General features: G+C 49.1%; 1 protein-coding gene across 2 annotated transcripts in view; it reads left to right on the top strand.

Annotated features, from left to right (window-relative positions):
* The first annotated feature begins 1,637 nt into the window (after positions 1 to 1,637).
* Positions 1,638 to 18,837, top strand: part of Dclk3 (doublecortin like kinase 3) — a 48,383-nt gene continuing 31,183 nt past the window's right edge. Inside the window, exons 1-2 of one of the 2 annotated variants that reach the window (XM_041676720.1) lie at positions 1,638 to 1,942; positions 13,630 to 13,740. Coding sequence is in view for 1 of the 2 variants with exons in the window: in XM_041676719.1 (XP_041532653.1) it covers positions 1,855 to 1,942 (88 nt within the window). In the remaining variant the exon portion in view is untranslated. The remainder of the gene's footprint in view (positions 1,943 to 13,629; positions 13,741 to 18,837) is intronic. The other variant, XM_041676719.1, reaches the window with a different exon arrangement.

The following is an 18,837-nucleotide window of genomic DNA, read 5'->3' as shown; positions in this document are numbered from 1 at the left end:
GTGGCAATTAGTAGGAAGTTAAGTCATGGGCATCACACCCTCGAAGGGATACCAGGGCCCCATGCCTTCTTATCTTTGCTTCCTGGCAATCATGATATAAATAGGTCCCCTTGTGTTCTTGTCATGGCATACTGTGCCACCACCAGGGCCAAAGTAAGCATGAATTGAAACCTCTGAGACTGTGAGACACACCTAATATTTCCTCCATTTAAAGTGGCTAACTCAGGGAGCTAGAGAAATGGCTTAGTGGTTACGAGTGCTTACTTCTCTTGTAGAAGACTTGAATTGCATTCCCAACAGCACATGCCTTGGCTCACAAATGCTGGGGATCAGACAAGCCTCTGCTGAACTCTGTGGGTACCACCGACACGTATGTATACACACCCACCGACACTCTAGACCCACACTCTAGGACACGTCATTTAAAATCATAAAAAAGATCTTTAAATTTGGTTATTGGTTAGCTTGGCTGTTTCATCACAGTAATGAGAGACTGTCCTTACAGGCGGATTTTCTAATTCTGTTAGAAGACGGAGCCAAGAATCGACCCTAAATTCTAACCTACTATAGACATCATTGTGGGATGCTGGGACGAGGCAGGAGGTTGGAAGGGGCAATGGAACATATCTATTAGCCTTAGAATCATTTTGAGAGTCACACACAAAGCTTCCCAGTTATATTTCACTGGCCAAAAATTTCTCTCCCGGCTATTTTGGGCACTGGGACAACTGGGAAATACTTTTTTTTCTTCAGATTACAGTATATTCAGCTAATAATTGGGGTTCTGTTGACAGGCCAGAAAGGGGGGAAAGTGGGCTGGACAGCAGTTCAGCAATTTCCCCACAGCATGCAGCAAGGTGTGCGATCGCTGAGCTTCTCTGTGGTGTGTTGTCTTGAGCTGGAGCTTCGTCCCTGCTGCTGGGCGGATTCACCAAAGCCAAAGCCATGTGTAAATGATTATCCACCCTGCCATCAGCTGTTGTTCGACTGTTGCTGTGGCAGGCAGAAAACACACCATCTGATCTCTCAAGCTCAGTTTGCTTGACTCGTATCCGCTCTTTCCCCAAATACAAAGAACTGGACTGGAAAGAGTGGCTGTGAACGGCCCCTAAGGAGAAAATCGATCTGTTGCTGAAACTCCAACCCTTCAGTGTGTGCTGCTGAGAAGGGGCGATTTCATAAAAGGCCTTCCATGGCATCAGTAACCGCAAGATGGGAAGACCTTCTACAGTGTGTCTCTCAACTTGTGAGTTTGGACCACTGTGTTCTAACTTTGATTCTGGGTGCAGGAAGGATGCATTGGTGGAGTTCCTACAGTCTGCTTTCTACTGCCCGCCGGGAGAAGCAGGGTTGCTGGGGTTCCAGGTCTCCTTGACTTGGGTGTCACCAACTGAGAACACTGTGGAGACACAGGTCAAAACCTGTCTCCAAGTTCCTTGGCTGGAACAGCCTTGCGGAGAGAAAGGGGGAAGGAGGGAGAGGAAGGAGGAGAGAGAAGGGAGGAGGGAAGGAGATGGGAGAGGGAGGTCTCATGGGATCCTTACTCTCCTGAGAGCGCTCCTCCAGCGTCCTGCTTGACCAAGTTGACCGCCAACTCCACCGCCCACAGGAGGCCTAGGGCGAGGTGGGGCGGGGCGGGGCGGGGCGGGGCTGGAGGGTGGCGGGGCGGTGCGCAGTTGTCAAGCTTGCGCCGGGAGACTTGTCTTTGCACTGTGGCTGCCGCCTTTGCCTACAAAAGCGAACAGGAGACCCAAGCTTCTTGGTACAGACTGTAGTCCCGGAGCCTTCCCCGTGTCCGCTTGGCCCCCGTCGGGCCAAGTCCCGGAGCTGCCACCTGCAGCCAGGCCGCCAGCCATGCCAGCCGCGCCCGCCCTGCGCCCGCCGCCACCGCCCGCGACCCCGGCCCCTCCGGCACCCACCCGCCCTGCGCCTCCAACTCCGGGTAAGTGCCCCTGGCGACTGTCAGTTGGAACCCCACTCTGGAGCGAAGGGGCAATAGAGGTAGACCCCACGGGGCTGCGCTGTGCATGCGTCGGTGCATGCGTGCGTGTGTTGTGTGCATATGTGCACTTGTGCAACCCCTCTACACCACGGGGAAACTCACTTGCAAGGGGGTAACAGCGGCTGGAGCTGCTCCCCTTTCTAAGCAGCCAGAGCGCCATTCCTGGAAAAACACACTGGGCAGGTGCTGCAAGGCCGTAGGCACGGAGAGAACTGTCAATGATTGATTGTCTTCGTGGGCCAGGCGCTAGTCACCAAGGGACCTCCCTCATTCCATCCTTTCTTGAAAGAATCTCTGTTTTGACGAAGCCACCTCCTTGCCTAGGATTACCCCAGAGTGGTGGAGTAGTTTCTAGAACCCTGTTCTCCGGAGTGCTGATCTAGCTAGAGAGACAGACACTGAAGAACAAAGGGGGACCAGGAAAAACATACTACAGGCAGAACATTTGGGCATCAACAGGATAAATCAGAGCGGGAGAAACCAAACCATCAATTCATTTCAAATATAGAGCCACGTTTTTCACTCCTTTCCACGTCTGGTTCTGGGGGCGAGGTGTGGTGGAGAAAGGATAAGGCTGCACCCGCGCTGCACCCGGGCTGGGCAGAGGCGTCTGGGGACACCTTCCCAGAGTATCTGCCTGCTGGGAGTGGGGGTGAGAAGTTGTGAGGGAATTAGGTTGTTTGCTCCTGACAGTGAGTCATTTCTTCACCTCACTCCTTCCAAGTCCAGACCATCCTCTTCCTTCTACTTGGTGGTGGCTGTCCAGTAGAAGCCAGGTCCCATTGTCAACAACTTTTATAACACATGGTGGCGGCGGTGGGGAGATCCGCCCTGTGATGAGTGTGGTAGTGGCTGGGAATGGGGTCTGTGGATTACAGGGGTAATCTGCTGAGTTGGTGTTGTGCTAAGGGTCACAAGGAAATGGGGTACCCAGAGCTATAGGCAGGCACACATTAACCCCGGGGCAGGCAGCAGAAAGCAGAACCCCAGGGAGGTAAGCAGGGCTGGAGTGCTGGTTTACCTACAGCCCAACTTCAGGAAAGCTTGTTGGTATGCAATTGTATTGTTAATGATGCCACAGGAGAGAGAGAGGTAGATGTGATTTCTGAGTTATACTCTCCAACTCTCTTTTCATTTAGTGCTAATGGTTTTAGAGCATGGTTCTTTTATGGCCAGCCCTGCTATGCTTGCCTGTCTGTTCCCTGAGTACTTGGTTCCCAGGGGCAATGCCCTCTGCCTGTGGAAGGGACCTTTGCACTGCTTTGCTTGTACAAGCTCAGAGCAAGGACTGGGTGGAATTGTATGTCCCCCTGGGGCAGCCCTTGACAAGGAACTGGTGAATCTTCAAGAGAACATTATCTAGCTCCCAGGCTCTTCACTAGGACAGCGAGTGAGGCACGATACTCTTACCAAAGTTCCTGTGGCCTTCCATCAGGTTGATCGCCAGGCTCTTGGCTGGCTTTGCTTGGCTTGCGCTGGTTTCTTGACTCATTTGTAACCCATTCTTTCCTGTGAACAAGGGCTAGCATGCTAACACACTAACTCACTGTCCTAGGAATTCTTCCTCAGTATCTGATTCCAAGGAACAACAACAAAACAAAGCAAACAGACAGAAAAATCCAATCTCAAGACGGGGAGTCATTTCCCTCCTGGTCTAGTTTGCCTTCTGGTGTTGGTGTGAACACTGTAACCAAAAGCATCTTGGGGAGGAAAGGGTTTATTTCAGCTTTCAGGTTGCAGTCCACCAGGAAGGGAAGTCAGGCTAGGAACCTGAAGGCAGAGACGGAAGCAGAGGTAGTAGAAAGAATGCTGCATACTGGTTTGCTGCCCATGGCTTGGTCCTCTTGCTTTTTGATATAACCCAGGTTGAATTGCCCAGCGATCGCACTGCCCACAGTGAGCTGGACCCTCCCACATCAATCATTAATCAAGAAAATGCTCATCGACTTGCCTATAGGCCAGTGTGATGGAGACATCTCACAATTGAGGTTCCCTCTTCCCAAGTGACCTGACTTGAGTCAACTTTACAAAAACCAAACCAGCACACATTCCCTTTGCTTCTCTTTCTTTCTCTTCCCCTTTTCCTTCTCCCCATTTTTTTTCTTCCTGTGTTAACTTTTGAGGGCAGGATCTCGTGTAAACCAGGCTGGTCTTGAATTCATGATCCTTTTGCCTCCACCTCTTGAATGCTGGGATTACAAATCTGTATCTCCATATCTGACAGACTTCTCAGGCAATGTGTTCCTCTCCTATCTGCTTAAACAGCAGTGGAGAGCCCGGGTCCTCTAGGATGCCTTTGGATAAATTCACAGAAAGTGCCCATGGGTCTTGGTGCCCAGACGGGGACTGGCAAGCCGCAGTGCTGTGGCCTTCATCAGTGTGCCTTTGGCAGTACATACAAGTGTTCTAGGGGGCACAGCCCTTGGGCTTGGGGCTCAGAGAAACAAAAACAAAGTGGAGAGTTGTTGGGCTGTCCCAAGTTCTCATTTCTCTCTATGTCTCTGTGTGTGTGTTTGTATGTGTGTGTATGTTTGTGAAAATGCATGTATGTATGTGCGTGTTTGTGTGTGCATGTGTATTATGTATGCGTGTGTGTGTGTGTGTGTGTGTGTGTGTGTGAAACTCTCCCATTTCCCAGTCCAAGAGAAATTTCTCTCTTATGCTTCCCTTACTGTTTCAGGCAAATATTTTGCTTTTCCATGGACAAGCTGAGTAAATAAAGGCCTTCGTGTCTTTCTAAATGCAGCAAGGGGAAGGGAAAGCACTGGGTGAACCTGGGTCTCACAGCTTCAGTTATAGTGGTACCTCTCTGGGGTGAGTGGCTGCCTTCTCCCAGCCTGGTCTCTGCTCAAGCAGCAGCAGACAGCCTGGGTCCTCTAGAGTGCTTTTTGTGTAAATTCACAGAAAGTGCCCTGTCCAGGCCCATGGGTATTGGTGCCCAGACATGGCAAGCCGCAGTGCCATGGCCGTCATCTGCGTGCCTTTGGCAGTACATACAAGTGTTCCAGGGGGTACAGCTGAGAGGACTGCTTCCTTGGAGGCCTTTGATTGTTGAATGTTCCTTCATTGGGGTCGAGGGTGTTCATGCCCCAACTCTCCCCATTTTCCCAGGTGGCTGCCTGACAATATCTAAATTCATCCTGCATGGTGGTAGACCCCCCCCTTTTTTTTCAAGACAGCTTTTCTCTGTGTAACAGCCTTAAATGTCTTGAACTCAATTTATGGACCAGGCTGGCCTTGAACTCACAGAGATCTGCCTGCTTCTGTCTCCAGAGTGCTGGGATTTGAGCCTGTGCCATCACCACCCAGCTGCCAGAGCCCCTTTTGAGGTGTCTATGGGGGAGTCATTTGAAAGGGGTGTTTCTGTGAACTGCATGGTAGTGTAGGTCAGAAATCCAGAAAGGTGGAGGAAGAGGATGAAGACATCGATCCTGGGAATTGGGGAGGGGCTTTGGGTTTCATTCCTAGTTATCCTATGTTTCCCAGAGATCCCTGGCAAGACTTTGAACTTCTCTGGGAATCCAAAGTCTTCACCTTCCTTTCCATAATGAGAGCCCTTCAATTTCCCTCAGCATCTTCCATGATTAAAGGGGAGATATTTTCATGAACTCGTCAAACTGTTATTGAGCAAGCTTGTAAAGTACTTACTCGGGGATGAGAGGCCGTCTCCTAGGGACAGTGGCCTGTGTGGAGCCATCATCCTGTGGGCAGGAAGAGAGAAGGGAGATAAAGGCTGGGTCAGTGGTGGCATGAAGGGAACTCTCTAGAGCTGCCTGTGCTACCCTCAAGACTAAGTATTCTCAGAAGTTTCCAGATGACAAGGTTCCAGGTCTGTGTGGTTACAGAGTGAGGACTCTAGAGTCCTTCAGACCTGCCTGCGGATCCTGGCTCTGAGACGTCAAGGCCGCAAGACCTGTGAGCTTCTTTCCTTTATTGGTAGGGTGGGCATGTTCCAACTGTTCTGTGACTGTGATGTACAATGCTTACCAGATACTACAACCAAAACCAATTGAAATTACTGACATGTTTAGCCAGAGAAGATTGTTTGGCTGTACCAGACTTTAAAGCAGCTTTGGGCATTTGAGCCATCTGGTGATGTAGGTAAAAACGGAGATTTGGGTTCAGAATGTCTTCGTGTCTGAGATGCCGCCTTTTGTACTAGCTCCTAAACTCTTGTAGGTGTTTCTTGTTTGGGGATCACACTTTAAATACAAGGTCCATGGTCATTCCTTCCCAGGAGAGTGTGGATCCTCAAGAGGGCTGAGCATGAACCTCTCCAGTGGAGTAGATCCCTTAGGCACTGCTCCTGCTGTGCCTGATGGCTTAGATGAAGTCGGTTGAGCTTCTTGTGGGTGTTGTTTTGGTTTCTTGGGTCTGCAGCTAGAGCTCTCTGGAGATTCAGTTTCTGTGTGGCAGATGCCAGTGTGTTTCCCCTTCTCAGCTGATGCCGTTGTCTCTGTCCATGGTCCCTGATCACACCTCCCCTGTCCTTTGCAATCCACCTTGGCCCTGTTAGAGCCCTTTCTCTGGTAGCAGGGGTTTGATTGGTCCATCTTTAGTGCGGTCCTGAAGCACTGGGCAGTTCCTGAGCATTGGAGACATCCCCAGCTGCCAGAGGGACACAGATAGTTTTCAGTGTCTGTGCCACCTGTCTCCTCCAGGCAAGACAGCCATGTCCACACTTGATGGGGATTCTTAGCATGGTAGCCCCAACCCCATTCAAATCCTTTCCCAGCTTCTGCTTTGGGGAGGGTCCACTGTGGGGTTTATTTGGGTTTGTGTGAGTAGCGATTAGCAACTGTGTGGGTGGGAGTCCTGTTTGCCATCTCCCAGGCTGGACAGTTGAAAGCCAGGGTACTTCCTCTCCTCTGTTCTGTTGCTCTGGTGATTCTGGGGACCGAGTTCCTCAGCTGGAGAAGCTGATATAGAGGAAGCCTTGTAGTCACACTGGGATTCATTAGAGCGAAACCTCCTGCCGTGAGCCCTCAGCTTCTGGGCATTTATTAATGGAAGCACTTGCTTGTCTGCCTCTGGCCATCAGGGGAACCCTCTAAGGGGCCTCTACCAAAGTCCTTGTGCTTTCTACCTCCCTATTCTCGGTGAGAACTCTTGGCCCACACTTTCACTTTTGAAAATTTTGTACTTTTTATCTATTCATTTACTCTTTTTGAGACATGATCTCATATAGATCAGACTGGCTTCCAACCAGCTATAAAGCCAAGGGTGACTTTGAACTTCTGATCCTCTCGCCTCCACCTCCTGAGCACTGGAGTTACAGGAGGCTTTGCGAGCATTAGGTAAGCCTCTACCAACTAAATTACACCCCCATATCCGACTGGTTCTCGCTTCTAAACGACTCTTCGGGGGTGTTAAGATGAAAGTAAAAGCGAATGGCTTTCTGTGCCGCCCTTAATCACTGGCAGGGCAGCTTGATGTCAGTTTTGAAATTTACCTAAATTCACCCTGTTTCTAAATCATTAGTCCATTGTCCCAACATTGAATAAAAATGATGCCAGCTTGCCTGCGTGGCTTGCAATCGCCTTTGATTCCATATTAAATTATAGCATGCAGTGGTAGCTATTTGGAGGCTAGAGTTTCGTTATTTCCTTGAGTATCTGAGAAAGTACCCTTGTGACCGGATCTCTGAAGTACATGCTGCAGATTCTTAAACAGGGGGTTGTGACCCACATGGGCTTGTGTAACCAAATGTGGGGCTGGGGGTCACAAAACACTTGGCAACAGAAAGGTTTCTGAACACACAACCAAAAATTAATTCAAAGGCCAAGTACATAATGAGCCGGAGGTGTTTCCGCCAGGGTTCATGGTGTCTCCTCACGTGATTTCACTGCACTTTCCCCTTTGCATGCTGCCATCCTCTTTAACCCCAAGGAATCTTGGGTAAAACACCTTGGCTCTGATTCAAGAGCAGTGTCTTCTATGAACTGAAGGGTTTTCATCCCCGTTTATACAAAGTTTCCTGCTCTTATAAAAGCACAACGATTCAATTTGAAAAGACTTCTGACGGTTTTTAATGTTTTCATGTTGCCATTCACCAACATGCAAGTATAAAATTAGTAATATTTGTAATGTTTCAGAATGATTGACTTTAATAATAGTTGTTTAAATTTCTGGCTTGAGTTTCATAAAGAATGATTCAATGAATTTTGACTTCGGATTAGGACAGGATTTCTAACAGTTTCAAAATGGTCCCAAACATATTGTTGCCACCTCTTTACTATGTATTTATGCAAAATGGCATTCGCAGTATTGATAATTATAAAATCAAAACATCTGTCAACTCTTGAGAGACACTGAAGATGCCTGTACCCTACAGAATCAGAGCTGTCGGCACTGGCATTGGGTTCTTGTGACCGGGCTAGAGAGATTAAACTACTTGCTGCACAAGTATACGGACCTGAGTTTGAGTCTCTGGCAGTCATGTAAGAAGCTGTGCATGGTAGCACATGCCAGCAATCCTAGCCCTGGGGAGATAGGCACAAGACGATTCCCCAGGGCTCCTTGGCCAGCCAGTTTAGCTGAAACTGACCTCCAGCTTCAGTGAGAGAGCGCTTCAAAGAGAAAATAAGGTGGAAAATGATGGAGGAAAACACCTGCTATCAACTTCTGGCTTCCACATCTACATGCATGTACACATGTCCTTCTCACGCATGCCCTTTGATCAGATGCACGCCTACCTCCCGAGAGACTGTACACTCCCTCGGGACAGGCCATGTGTCCCTTATCTGTGTTTCCCACTCACGGAGCTTCTGCAGAGAAGCAGATCCCACAGGCATGGGCTCCTGCGGGACTCTCCAGGAAGGTGGGGAAAGCTTGGGAAACCCCACTGTCTTATGAGCCTAACTCCTCTACCCCTCAGCTCCTCCTGTTCTCTCAGGAACTTATGCAGTGTTGACATAGCCTCGGACAGACCTACGGATTACAATGGGGAGGAGCTGGCTGCTGTTTAGAGTGGGTTTGGCTTCTTAGGGTTTTACCTTCCATGGCTGTGGGTCACATGACTCTTCCAACACCTCTCACAGTGTGTGTGTGTGTGTGTGTGTGTGTGTGTGTGTGTTCATACCAGAGGACTACCTTGAGTGTTGTTCCTCAGTAGCTCAGCAATTTGTTTTTGAGACAATGTTTCTCATTTGGCTTGGAACTTGTCAATTAAACTCGGTTGGTGGCAATGGATCTACCTTATGGTCTTCCCAGTGCTGGGGTTTCAAGCAGGTTCCACTGCACCCATCTGTTTATGTTTTTGAATGGGTGCTGAGGATGGAACTCAGGGCATTAGACTCATGCAGAAAGCACTTTACCAAGCAAGCCCCTCTCCCCAAACCCTCTTCTCACAGTTTTATAATAAAGTCCTTACACCAATCAACACATTTCTAGTTAAAGCTCTCCCCTGGCATTTTCAAAAGTTGATTTAAAACACACACACACACACACACACGCACAAACTTATTGAAGCTTCTGGGGGGAAGCTGGCATGTGTATCAAGTTTCCATTATACATTGAAATTAACGTATAAGAAACATGTCACTAAGTATTTTTACCTTATATTTTGCAGTAAGAAAGCATATAAAATGATTTCATGAGCTCAATTTGCTTTTCAAAGTGGCTCAGAATAATTAATAGGCATATCCTAGAGCTGAAGTGTATTTATGGAGGGAGGGAGAGAGGGAGTGAGGGAGCAAGGGAGCCAGCAAGGAGACTCACAGAGGCCCTGGGCACCACAGGGTCCTGCTCTCACAGAGGCCCTGGGTGTCACAGGGTCCCGCTCTCACAGAGGCCCTGGGTGTCACAGGGTCCCGCTCTCACAGAGGCCCTGGACCACAGAGTCCCACTCTCACAGAGGACCTGGACCACAGGGTCCCGCTCTCACAGAGGCCCTGGGTGTCACAGGGTCCCGCTCTCACAGAGGCCCTGGGTGTCACGGGGTCTTGCTCTCACAGAGGCCCTGGACAACAGGGTCCCGCTCTCACAGAGGCCCTGGGCACCACAGGGTCCCGCTCTCACAGAGGACCTGGGCACCACAGCGTCCTTCTCTCACAGCCAAGTATAGGGTTATAGACGTGAAGACAAACAGCTTGGGTTCAGCGTGCATTTTCTCTTTGAGACACATTCTCTCACATGTATAAAACCCACGTGTGTCTGGTCAGAGACTCCAGTAGTTCACACATCAAAGGTTTCTTGCAGACAACTGGCACTTGTCAGTAATAACATAGCCTGGGTAACAGCAGATGGTGCCAGAGGTAGCCGCCTCTGCACTGATGCTAAAGACGGGCCTGGCAGGCCAGACTGGTTAACATAAAAGCAAGTGTAAGGACATCATGTCCCAAGTCATGTTCTTAACCTGTGCACATGTTGAGAAAACCAAAACGATAGGTTCTACTTCAAAAATAGAAAGGAAACAAAGAAGTTGAGTATATTAGCATCAACTCCCTTTATATTTTGAGATTTGGGGACACCTGCAGCCCGAGGCTTGCAGAGGCCCCAGCATCTGACTTAAGAGAAAGTCCCAGTTTGTGGGTGGAAAATTTGCTGGGGTTGGCTGTGGAAGTCACTTGGTGCTTTTCCTTGAGCACTGCTTTATTAAGTTAGACTTTTGATGACCTGATTGTTTTATGCCCAGAGCAGACAGCTGCAGAGCTTTCTCTGCTCTTAAAGAGGGTGTGTTCTGAAGATGTTAACACCGTGAGAGGAAGACAGTCACCAAGCTTGCCAGGAGGGACTCTGGGAGCCCGCTGACAGTCTAGCGTCCTGTGTCCCAGCCATCTGTGATGGTTGCTTCCTGCTTTCTATACCGTTTGGTCTGTTATAAAGCAAAACCAGCACATCTGCCCGGCCTCTCTCTGTTTAGTTGCTTATATTTTCTTCATGGCCAGTACCAAGCGGTGAAGCATGTTGGTGGAGGTGCAGGGGTAGACGTAGAAGCAGAGTGGGCTTCCTCCCTGGACTCCAGGATGCTGGCTGGGACAAAAGCACAGTGTGCGGGTTCTTAAGAGCTCTTAGGAGTGTGGCAACAGTTTGGGAGGCTAAAGAAGGCTCAGTGGGCCAAGTGTTTGCCATGCAGGAGGATCTGAGTTCAGATCTGCAGTACCCAGGTTAAAAGTCAGATGTGACGACATAGGCTTTATATCCCTTGCTGGGGAGAGGGCAGGGAGATCCCTGGGGCTGGCTGGCCAGCTAGTCTAGCCAGGCAGTGAGTTCCCCTGCAGTGAGAAAGAGAGATGAGAAGGCTTCTCTGGTAGAGGCACTTTTGTCTTGAGCCTGGTGACCTGAGTTTGAGCCCCGGAATCCCTGTGAAGGTGAAGGAGAGGGCCAGCTTCACATTTTCTGACCTCCAGACTCACACATTCGCACGACTGTACACTATTGTGTGTGAGTGAACACACATATTAATTACATATAAGAAATAAAGTGGAGAGTGATTAGGAAGACACTGGGTCACTCTTACACACACAGGCACACATGTGCACACATGAACACACACATGTGCACACAGACACACACAGAGATCATGAACGGTGGACTTTTTGCAGGATGGAATAGAGCACTAAGTATCTGTTCATTTTATGGGGAAAAAGGAAAGTTTCCTATGTTGCCTGGAGTAACTGTCAGAAACTCCGCCTTCCTGACGCACATGCCATCTGGAGACTGGCATTGTGTTTCTTCAACCTACAATTAACTACCTTCCTCTCATACAGCCAGTCATAGGCATGACACTTTCTTAGTTTAGTAACTTTCTTCCTTACATTTTCTTCATTCTTTCCATTTTCTCGACGATATCTCTTTTTAGGATAATAGCTTTAAAATTAGGTTACCAGGACAACCACTGATAACTGCCACGAACTAGCCACTCATTCACTCACACGTAATTACTGAGAGTCTACTCCATGCCAGTGTGGCCGACACAGCAACGTCATGGTAACTGTGGTATTAGAACTGGAGGGGCCAGGGCAGCGGTCAGAGCATCTCAGTTCCTCCGTTGGGACTGTACAGAGGGTTGGTGCTGGGGTGGAAGATGTGTGTCCTTAGCGGATGACTCAGAGTGGGGCGTGGGGTCTCTGGAGGACCTGAGCAAAGGAGGGGTCTATGAAATACTGTCGAAAGGCACTCCGGTGAGCTCTGGGAGATCCGTCACTGGCATGTTCACACACACACATCTTTATAGGTGCACATGTCTGTAAGGGGGGAACACTCACATGTGGGGTCACCTCTCAGTGAGTCCGTGGAGAACTCCAGGGCATGTGTGACACCTAGGAGTTGTCATTTTGGGCAGCTTTCTTGTGTTTCTCCGGCCTCTGTCAACCATCATTGATCAGGCTGGGTGTGAGTGTGGAGTCTCTGTGTGGGACTCACGGGTGAACGGAGCAAGTCAGGCAGCAGAAGGTAATGCGTGGGAAAACGGGCATAGAGGGGCCCTCAGTGCCAACACAGCAAGAACAGGGGTTTGAGATAGTGCCTACCTGGAGATGGGGGCCTTTTTACCAGCCAGAGGCATGCTGGACCTGCAGAAAACTGACTGAGAAGTTTTAGATAAAATGTGGGTCAGAATAGCTGGGCATGGTGGCTCACACCTTTAATCCCAGAGGTCAGGAGGCTGGGGTACAGTGATCTCTCTGAGTCTGAGGTCAGCCTGGTCTACATAGCAAGATCCAGGGTAGCCAGGGCTGCACAAAGAGACCCTGTCTCAAAAGGAGGAGGAGGAAGAGGAAGGAGGGAAGGAGGGAGAGAGAGAGAGGACAAAAAGGTAGAAAACCCCATGTATGTGATTGACATGCTTGCCTGGCACATTCTGAAGGTTACAGACTCAGGCTGCAGGCTGTTTTCATTAATACCACCTATGGCTTCCCTCATCTAATGCCTGTACACTGCTATGCACCTCAGTCCTGGAAATAACTTGGTATGCAAATCCATTTATTTAGTAGACTCCACTCTTGCAAGCCATGTTTCTTCTTTTCTTCCTCTTCCTCTTCCTCTTCCTCTTCCTCCTCCTCCTCCTCCTCCTCCTCCTTCTCCTCTTCTTCTTCTTTTCCTTCTCCTTTCCCTTCCCCTTTCTCCCCCTTCCCCTTCCCCTTCTCCTTCTTCTTCTTTTGCCACATGGTAAGAAACAGTATTGAAAGGTTTTCTAAAGAAACTTAGCCATCACTCCCTAGGGAAGCCAGGAGCTGCCAGGGGTGACTGGAGGTTTGAGGCCATCTGTGTTTGATGCCCTCAGAGAGGGGTGTGGGCTCTGTGGTGGAACTGTTTTTTTGCAGGGAAGCATCCTGCCTTGGTGGCACTGTGGTCACAGTGTGCTGATTGCTTGCTGCACACACCAGAGCTTATGGCTGGCACCTCACTCCCGTCTTTACAGGGTGTGCCACAGAGGGGGGATGCTGGACCCTGTCAGCATCTGTGATGCTCTCCCAGCCTCTGCTTCTCTGAGTGGGTGCTCTGTGGACATCTGATGCCGTGTCGAGTGTCCATCATCCTTTTCCTTCTTCAGGTTAGAGAAAAACCACACCTAATCTGAATCCCGCCCGAGGTGGAAAAAAATGCTTTCTCTTAGTCTGCTTTATGCTGACAATCTCTTTTGTTTGGACTCTTCATCCACTTTAGAGAGTTTTTTTTTTTTTCAGTCTGTCTGCAGGGACATCAGGATGCTCACCTGTTTATCACCAGCTCTGGGAACAGGATGTGACTGTGTTTTGCCCTGTGGGATGCTGACTGACTTTACAGCTAGGGCAAAGGTGAGCTCTGGCTGTTTTGCTGAGGCGTTGATGCCCACTGCTGTGTCTAGTATCTGTTCCATTTTCTGCTTTTTTTTGTTTTTATTTGCGAGACAGAATTTCTTTTTTTTTTTAAAGATTTATTTATTATGTACACAGTGTTCAGTCTCCATGCCTGCAGGCCAGAAGAGGGCACCAGATCTCATTACAGATGGTTGTGAGCCACCATGTGGTTGCTCGGAATTGAACTCAGAACCTCCGGTAGAGCAGTCAGTGCTCTTAACCTCTGAGCCATCTCTCCAGCCCGCGAGACAGAATTTCTATGTAGCTTTGGAGCCTGTCCTGGAACTAGCTCTTGTAGACCAGGCTGGCCTTGAACTCACAGAGATCCGCCTGCCTCTGCTGGGATTAAAGGTAGGTACCACTACCACCCGGCTACCTGTTCCATTATCTCCGCAGACCCGGAAAGTTCGTTTTAATTCGTGATTACAAAGGACAACCTAATGCACCAGAACTATTGTTCAAAACGACTCAGGCTCCAAGAAGAGTTGCTTCAGTGCCGGCTGATGGTCTGCGTGGTGACTGCTGTCTGCTCACTGGCTGCAGCTGTGGTTGTATATTTATCAGGGGCTGCTTGCCTATTGATAGGTGCTTTCATATACAAATATTTGTATTCAGATAGCCTTTGCACCCTACACAGTCCTCCTGAGACTGGATTTGTGACTTTACTTTTGTTGACACAGGATTTCTATTTCAACACAAGCCTTCTTAGGGATTTTTATCAGAAAGTCAAGTGGATCACATAAACCACCATGTTATTGAATATTTATGAGAAGTGTCTTGCCAATCAGGTGTACCCAACTCTCAGATAACAGCACAGTGTAGCGAGGCAATATTTGTCTTCCATGGAATTCATACATTTCATTTGTATTATTAATTGGCACAAAATCATTCAAAACATTTACCTATTATTTATTTTGCAACCAGCTCCACTATTTCCCAAATGAACCATTCATTTCTCATGAATATGAATGAAATCTATATTTAAAATATTTATTTTTAAATTATATGCATGTGTGGTGGTATGGGCACGTGCGTGCAGGTCTCTGTAGGTAGAGACCAGATGAGGGCACTGAACCCCCTGGACTGGACAGTGTTGCTGAGCAGCCGCTGTGGATGCACGGATCTGAACTCTACTCCTCTCCAAGAACATCAGGTGTTCCTAGCCACTGACCAACCTTTCCATCCCCATAAAACTGTATATTTTTGAAACACCCTTGTTAAAATTATTTTAATTGCTTACTATTCAGCTATTTGTGGTTCACTGATGTGGTCTTACTAGGAAGTCAACATCACTTAAAAGAGGGTTTGGGGGGCAAGGGTTTGAACTCACCATGTAGTTCAGATTAGCCTCCAAGTCGTGGCAATCCCCCTGCCCTAATATCCTGAGGGCTGGGATTACAGGTGTACACCACCACATTCCACTCTAAAAAAGTGACCACGTCGCTCTTCTGTTCTGTACAGTAACAGGGAGGGGGACTCTCTCTGTTCAGATACACACACAACCCAGGGACAAGTCCCAGGTGCAGGTACTGACCCATCGGTGTCAGGTGTCTTTGTATCTGTCTAACCCATCCAAACAGACTTGAGGAAACGAAGACACGTGAGTTTGCTCTTTAAAAAACAAAATTGCGGATGGGCAGTGGTGATGCACGCCTTTAACCCCAGAGGCAAAGGCAGGCAAATCTCTGAGTTCAAGGCCAGCCTGGTCTGCAGAGTAAGTTCCAGGACAGCCAGGGCTTCACAGAGAAATCTTGAAGGTTTTTTAAATTTTATTTTTATTTTATTTTTTACTTTAGTGGTGCTGTGGATGAACTCCATGGCCATAGGTATGTTGGGCAGGTGCCCTACTGTGGAGTCAGTGACCCACTGACCAGTCCAACCCTGGGACTTTGCCTTTCTAGTGCTTTCTGTAACCCTATAGGGAATGTACTTCTTACTTTTCTATGTCATCAAACATCTGACAGAAAGTAACTTCTGGGGAAGCAAAGTTTGTTTTGGCTCACGGTTTGAGCAGATAGAATCCACTGTGGCAGGCAAGGTGTGGTGACAGATGGCTTCTCAGCAGCAGGGGCATGCGACAGGCCCTTGCTCATATCTCAGCAGAACAAGGAGAGAGGACCGGGCCTTTCAAGGAGCCGCTTCCTCCCTTGGGCTCCACCTTCTAAAGGTTCTGCAGTTTCCCAAACAGGATCTCTCTGGGGGCCCAGTTGTTCAAACACAGGAATCTGGGGGCTATATCTTACCTTTAGACCCTAACAGGGAGAAGTGTGCTAAGTCTCCCTCCAGCCTGGGGTGTCTGAAGTGCTGTAGACACTGACCAGTGGCCCGGAAGTCTGGAGTAATCAGATGGCCCTAGTCAGTGGTGGTCTAGCATCTATATGGCTGGAAGAGAAGCGGGCACAAGGTGGTCCTTCCGAAAGGATCTACCGAATAGCCTTTCTTACATAGCACTCAGCCAAGCTACTAAGATCTCCTCTGCTCGAGTTAGGTTTAACAATTCAGGCCAAAGAAAGAAACCTCAAGGCATGGAAACTCCACCCTTTTGGGATTTCATGCAGTGGGTGACAAAGCCACGCAGTTGTAGGTGAACTGGCAGGAAACACTAAACCCAAGGACAGGAAGGAAAGAGCAGCTGTCCCCAGAGATGGCCCCTGAGGACTCAAAGCAGGCCAGCCTCCTCAAGTGTCCTAGAGAGAGACAATGTGACGGACGCAGTAGACTGGCAAGAAGAACGCTGGCCAAGAGACTGTTCAAGTAGAGTTTAGGCCACTTCAGAACCAGTGAGAGCAAAGAGGAGCTGGGGAGAGCATGCCAGGCAATGGCCGGAATGCCCATCTGGAGGAAAGGGAGCCGGAGAGAAGGGTCATCATTACTGCCAGCTCCAGGAGCAAACGGGGCCATGTTCATAGCAATGCCCAGTGTGCTGAGTCCCAGCAATCCGCTCACACAGGCCCTCTACCTGCAACCTCAGTCCACAGAGCATTGAACCACTTAAGTCTCCTGTGGCTCCTCCTCTTCCCCCAGTTGCTATGCAACTTCTGACCCCTCCCTCTTTTGACTTATTGCTGTCACCATTTCTTCCCAGTTTCTGCTGGCCCTGTGCAGGGTGGCAGGCAGGGGTGGCTCTTCTCACCTGTATCTGGTCACCTGGGGTCCAGAGCTCATACAAGCTTTGGAAATGTAGCCCCTTACCCCGCTTCTCCCTGTAGCTCGGAGGTTCTTAAACCAACAGGGTTAAGTGCCATGTTGTCCCCCATTATTTTTCTCTGAGTTGGGGTCTTAAACTCGCTATGTACTGGAGGATGACTAAACTTTGGATTCTCCCGCCTCCATTTCCCAAGTGCCGTATTCCAGATGTGCACCCCACATCCAGATTATGCAGTACCAGGGAGAGAACGCAGGACCTCATGAGTGCTAGTACCCTACCAGCCTACCTACGCCCCAATTTCTGTTCCCTCTCCAGACACAGAACCTGCGCTTTTCTCTCAGGAACTCAGGAGCCTGGGCACAAAAATGCCTTCCCTGCTATTTCCTAGCCTTCCGGCTCTTGTGACAACTGGTGCCAATAAAGGTGTATACCCAAGTCTGGCCTGTTGGCTGTTCCCTATGGAAGGTAACCATGGGTTACATCCCTTGTCCTTGTTCTCCATGGCATGTTTTGATAATATCACAAGTTCCTCACTATTAAATAAACACTTGCAGACAAGCAACACTCCTAGGAGACCCTGGATTTTGACTCTCTAGCCTTGCTACTCAGAGTGTGGGGCAGGAACCAGTAACATTGATTATTGAGAAATGCAAATTCTGGGGCCCACCCCCAGAAGACTGGTCGGATACCAGTGTACATTTAACAAGTCTCAGGTGGTTTCTGTGCACTCTGATATGCAGGAAGGCCTGGACTACAAGACACAGCTAATTGGAAATTAACCAGCAAGCTGCTGGCTTAATCATTAACATAGGCACTCAAGGAGGCAGCAGATACAGGAAGGGAGAGCTAAGAGCCTGGGTACCTCCATTTTTTTTTTTTGTCCTAGGGTATCTTTTTATTTTGTCCTCTGGTGTCTTTAGGCTGTCTCCTGAGGTCCTGGGACCTCCAGGAAAGAGAAGCCTGCTTTCTGGCTGCAGGAGGGGGAGGAGTTTCAGGCAGTAACTGTGGCAGAGTTGGAAGTGGCACTGTGATGTGTGATGGGTGGGAACCAGGCACCAGCTGAGAGTGAGCGAGTAGTCTAGGGAGAAGGGACAGGCACTCCCCTTTACTTGAAAGGTGCCAGGGTTAGACCTTTAAAACAAGGAAGGTATGCTCATTCAGAGATGCTCCGGAAGTGGTGCTTGGTGGCACACACCTGTAATCCCAGCACTTGGGAGGTAGAGGCAGGAGGATCAGGGCTTCAAGATCATCTTCAGCTATGTAGGGAGTTCAAGACTAGTCTGAGCTACATGAGATACTGGAGGCAATATGGGGGTCACAGCCCTTCTCATGTGGCTGTCATGAACAGTTTAGGAAAAAATAGTCAGGCAGAATAGGCTAAGGACTGGCAGGTGCCACTCACAGAGACCCTGTCAGGTGCTGGGACTCCGTGCTGGCAGGCACTTAGGGACATGGTTGCCAGTGGGTCAGCCGATAAAACCAATGCAAAGTAGAGACACTTCCAAGACAATAGCAGAGAAACAAACTTAATCTCCCTTTGGGTGTCTCAGTCACGGTCACGAGGGCAGTAAAGATCAAAGGTGACGCCGTGTGGGAGAGCCTGGTGTGTCACCAGGGATGGCAGTGTATACAAAGCACCATGATACTTTGGTTTTCTTCATCAGTGACTCCAGTTTGCATCCTGTGGATGCTGGCTGGGTTCCTGAAGTACAGAACGGAAGCATTTCCACAGCTTTCTGTGAGGCCATGTTCCAGCTTTAAAATTCCTTTAGGAAACTCTCCTTGGGGTGTTTGCATTATCAACTGTGACTTCACAGATGTTTCTCTGATTGCATACCCACAAGTGAGCGGAGTGAGTTTGTTCCCAAACAGTGTCTGGAAAATGCCCAGAGCAAGTGACTCGGTGC

The sequence above is a fragment of the Microtus oregoni genome, unplaced genomic scaffold (assembly GCF_018167655.1).
Source record: "Microtus oregoni isolate MIOR12 unplaced genomic scaffold, Mior012 000028F_ref0000031, whole genome shotgun sequence".
NCBI lineage: Eukaryota > Metazoa > Chordata > Mammalia > Rodentia > Cricetidae > Microtus > Microtus oregoni.
The sequence above is the reverse complement of the archived record's forward strand: the minus strand, read 5'-3'. Positions and strand labels throughout refer to the sequence as shown.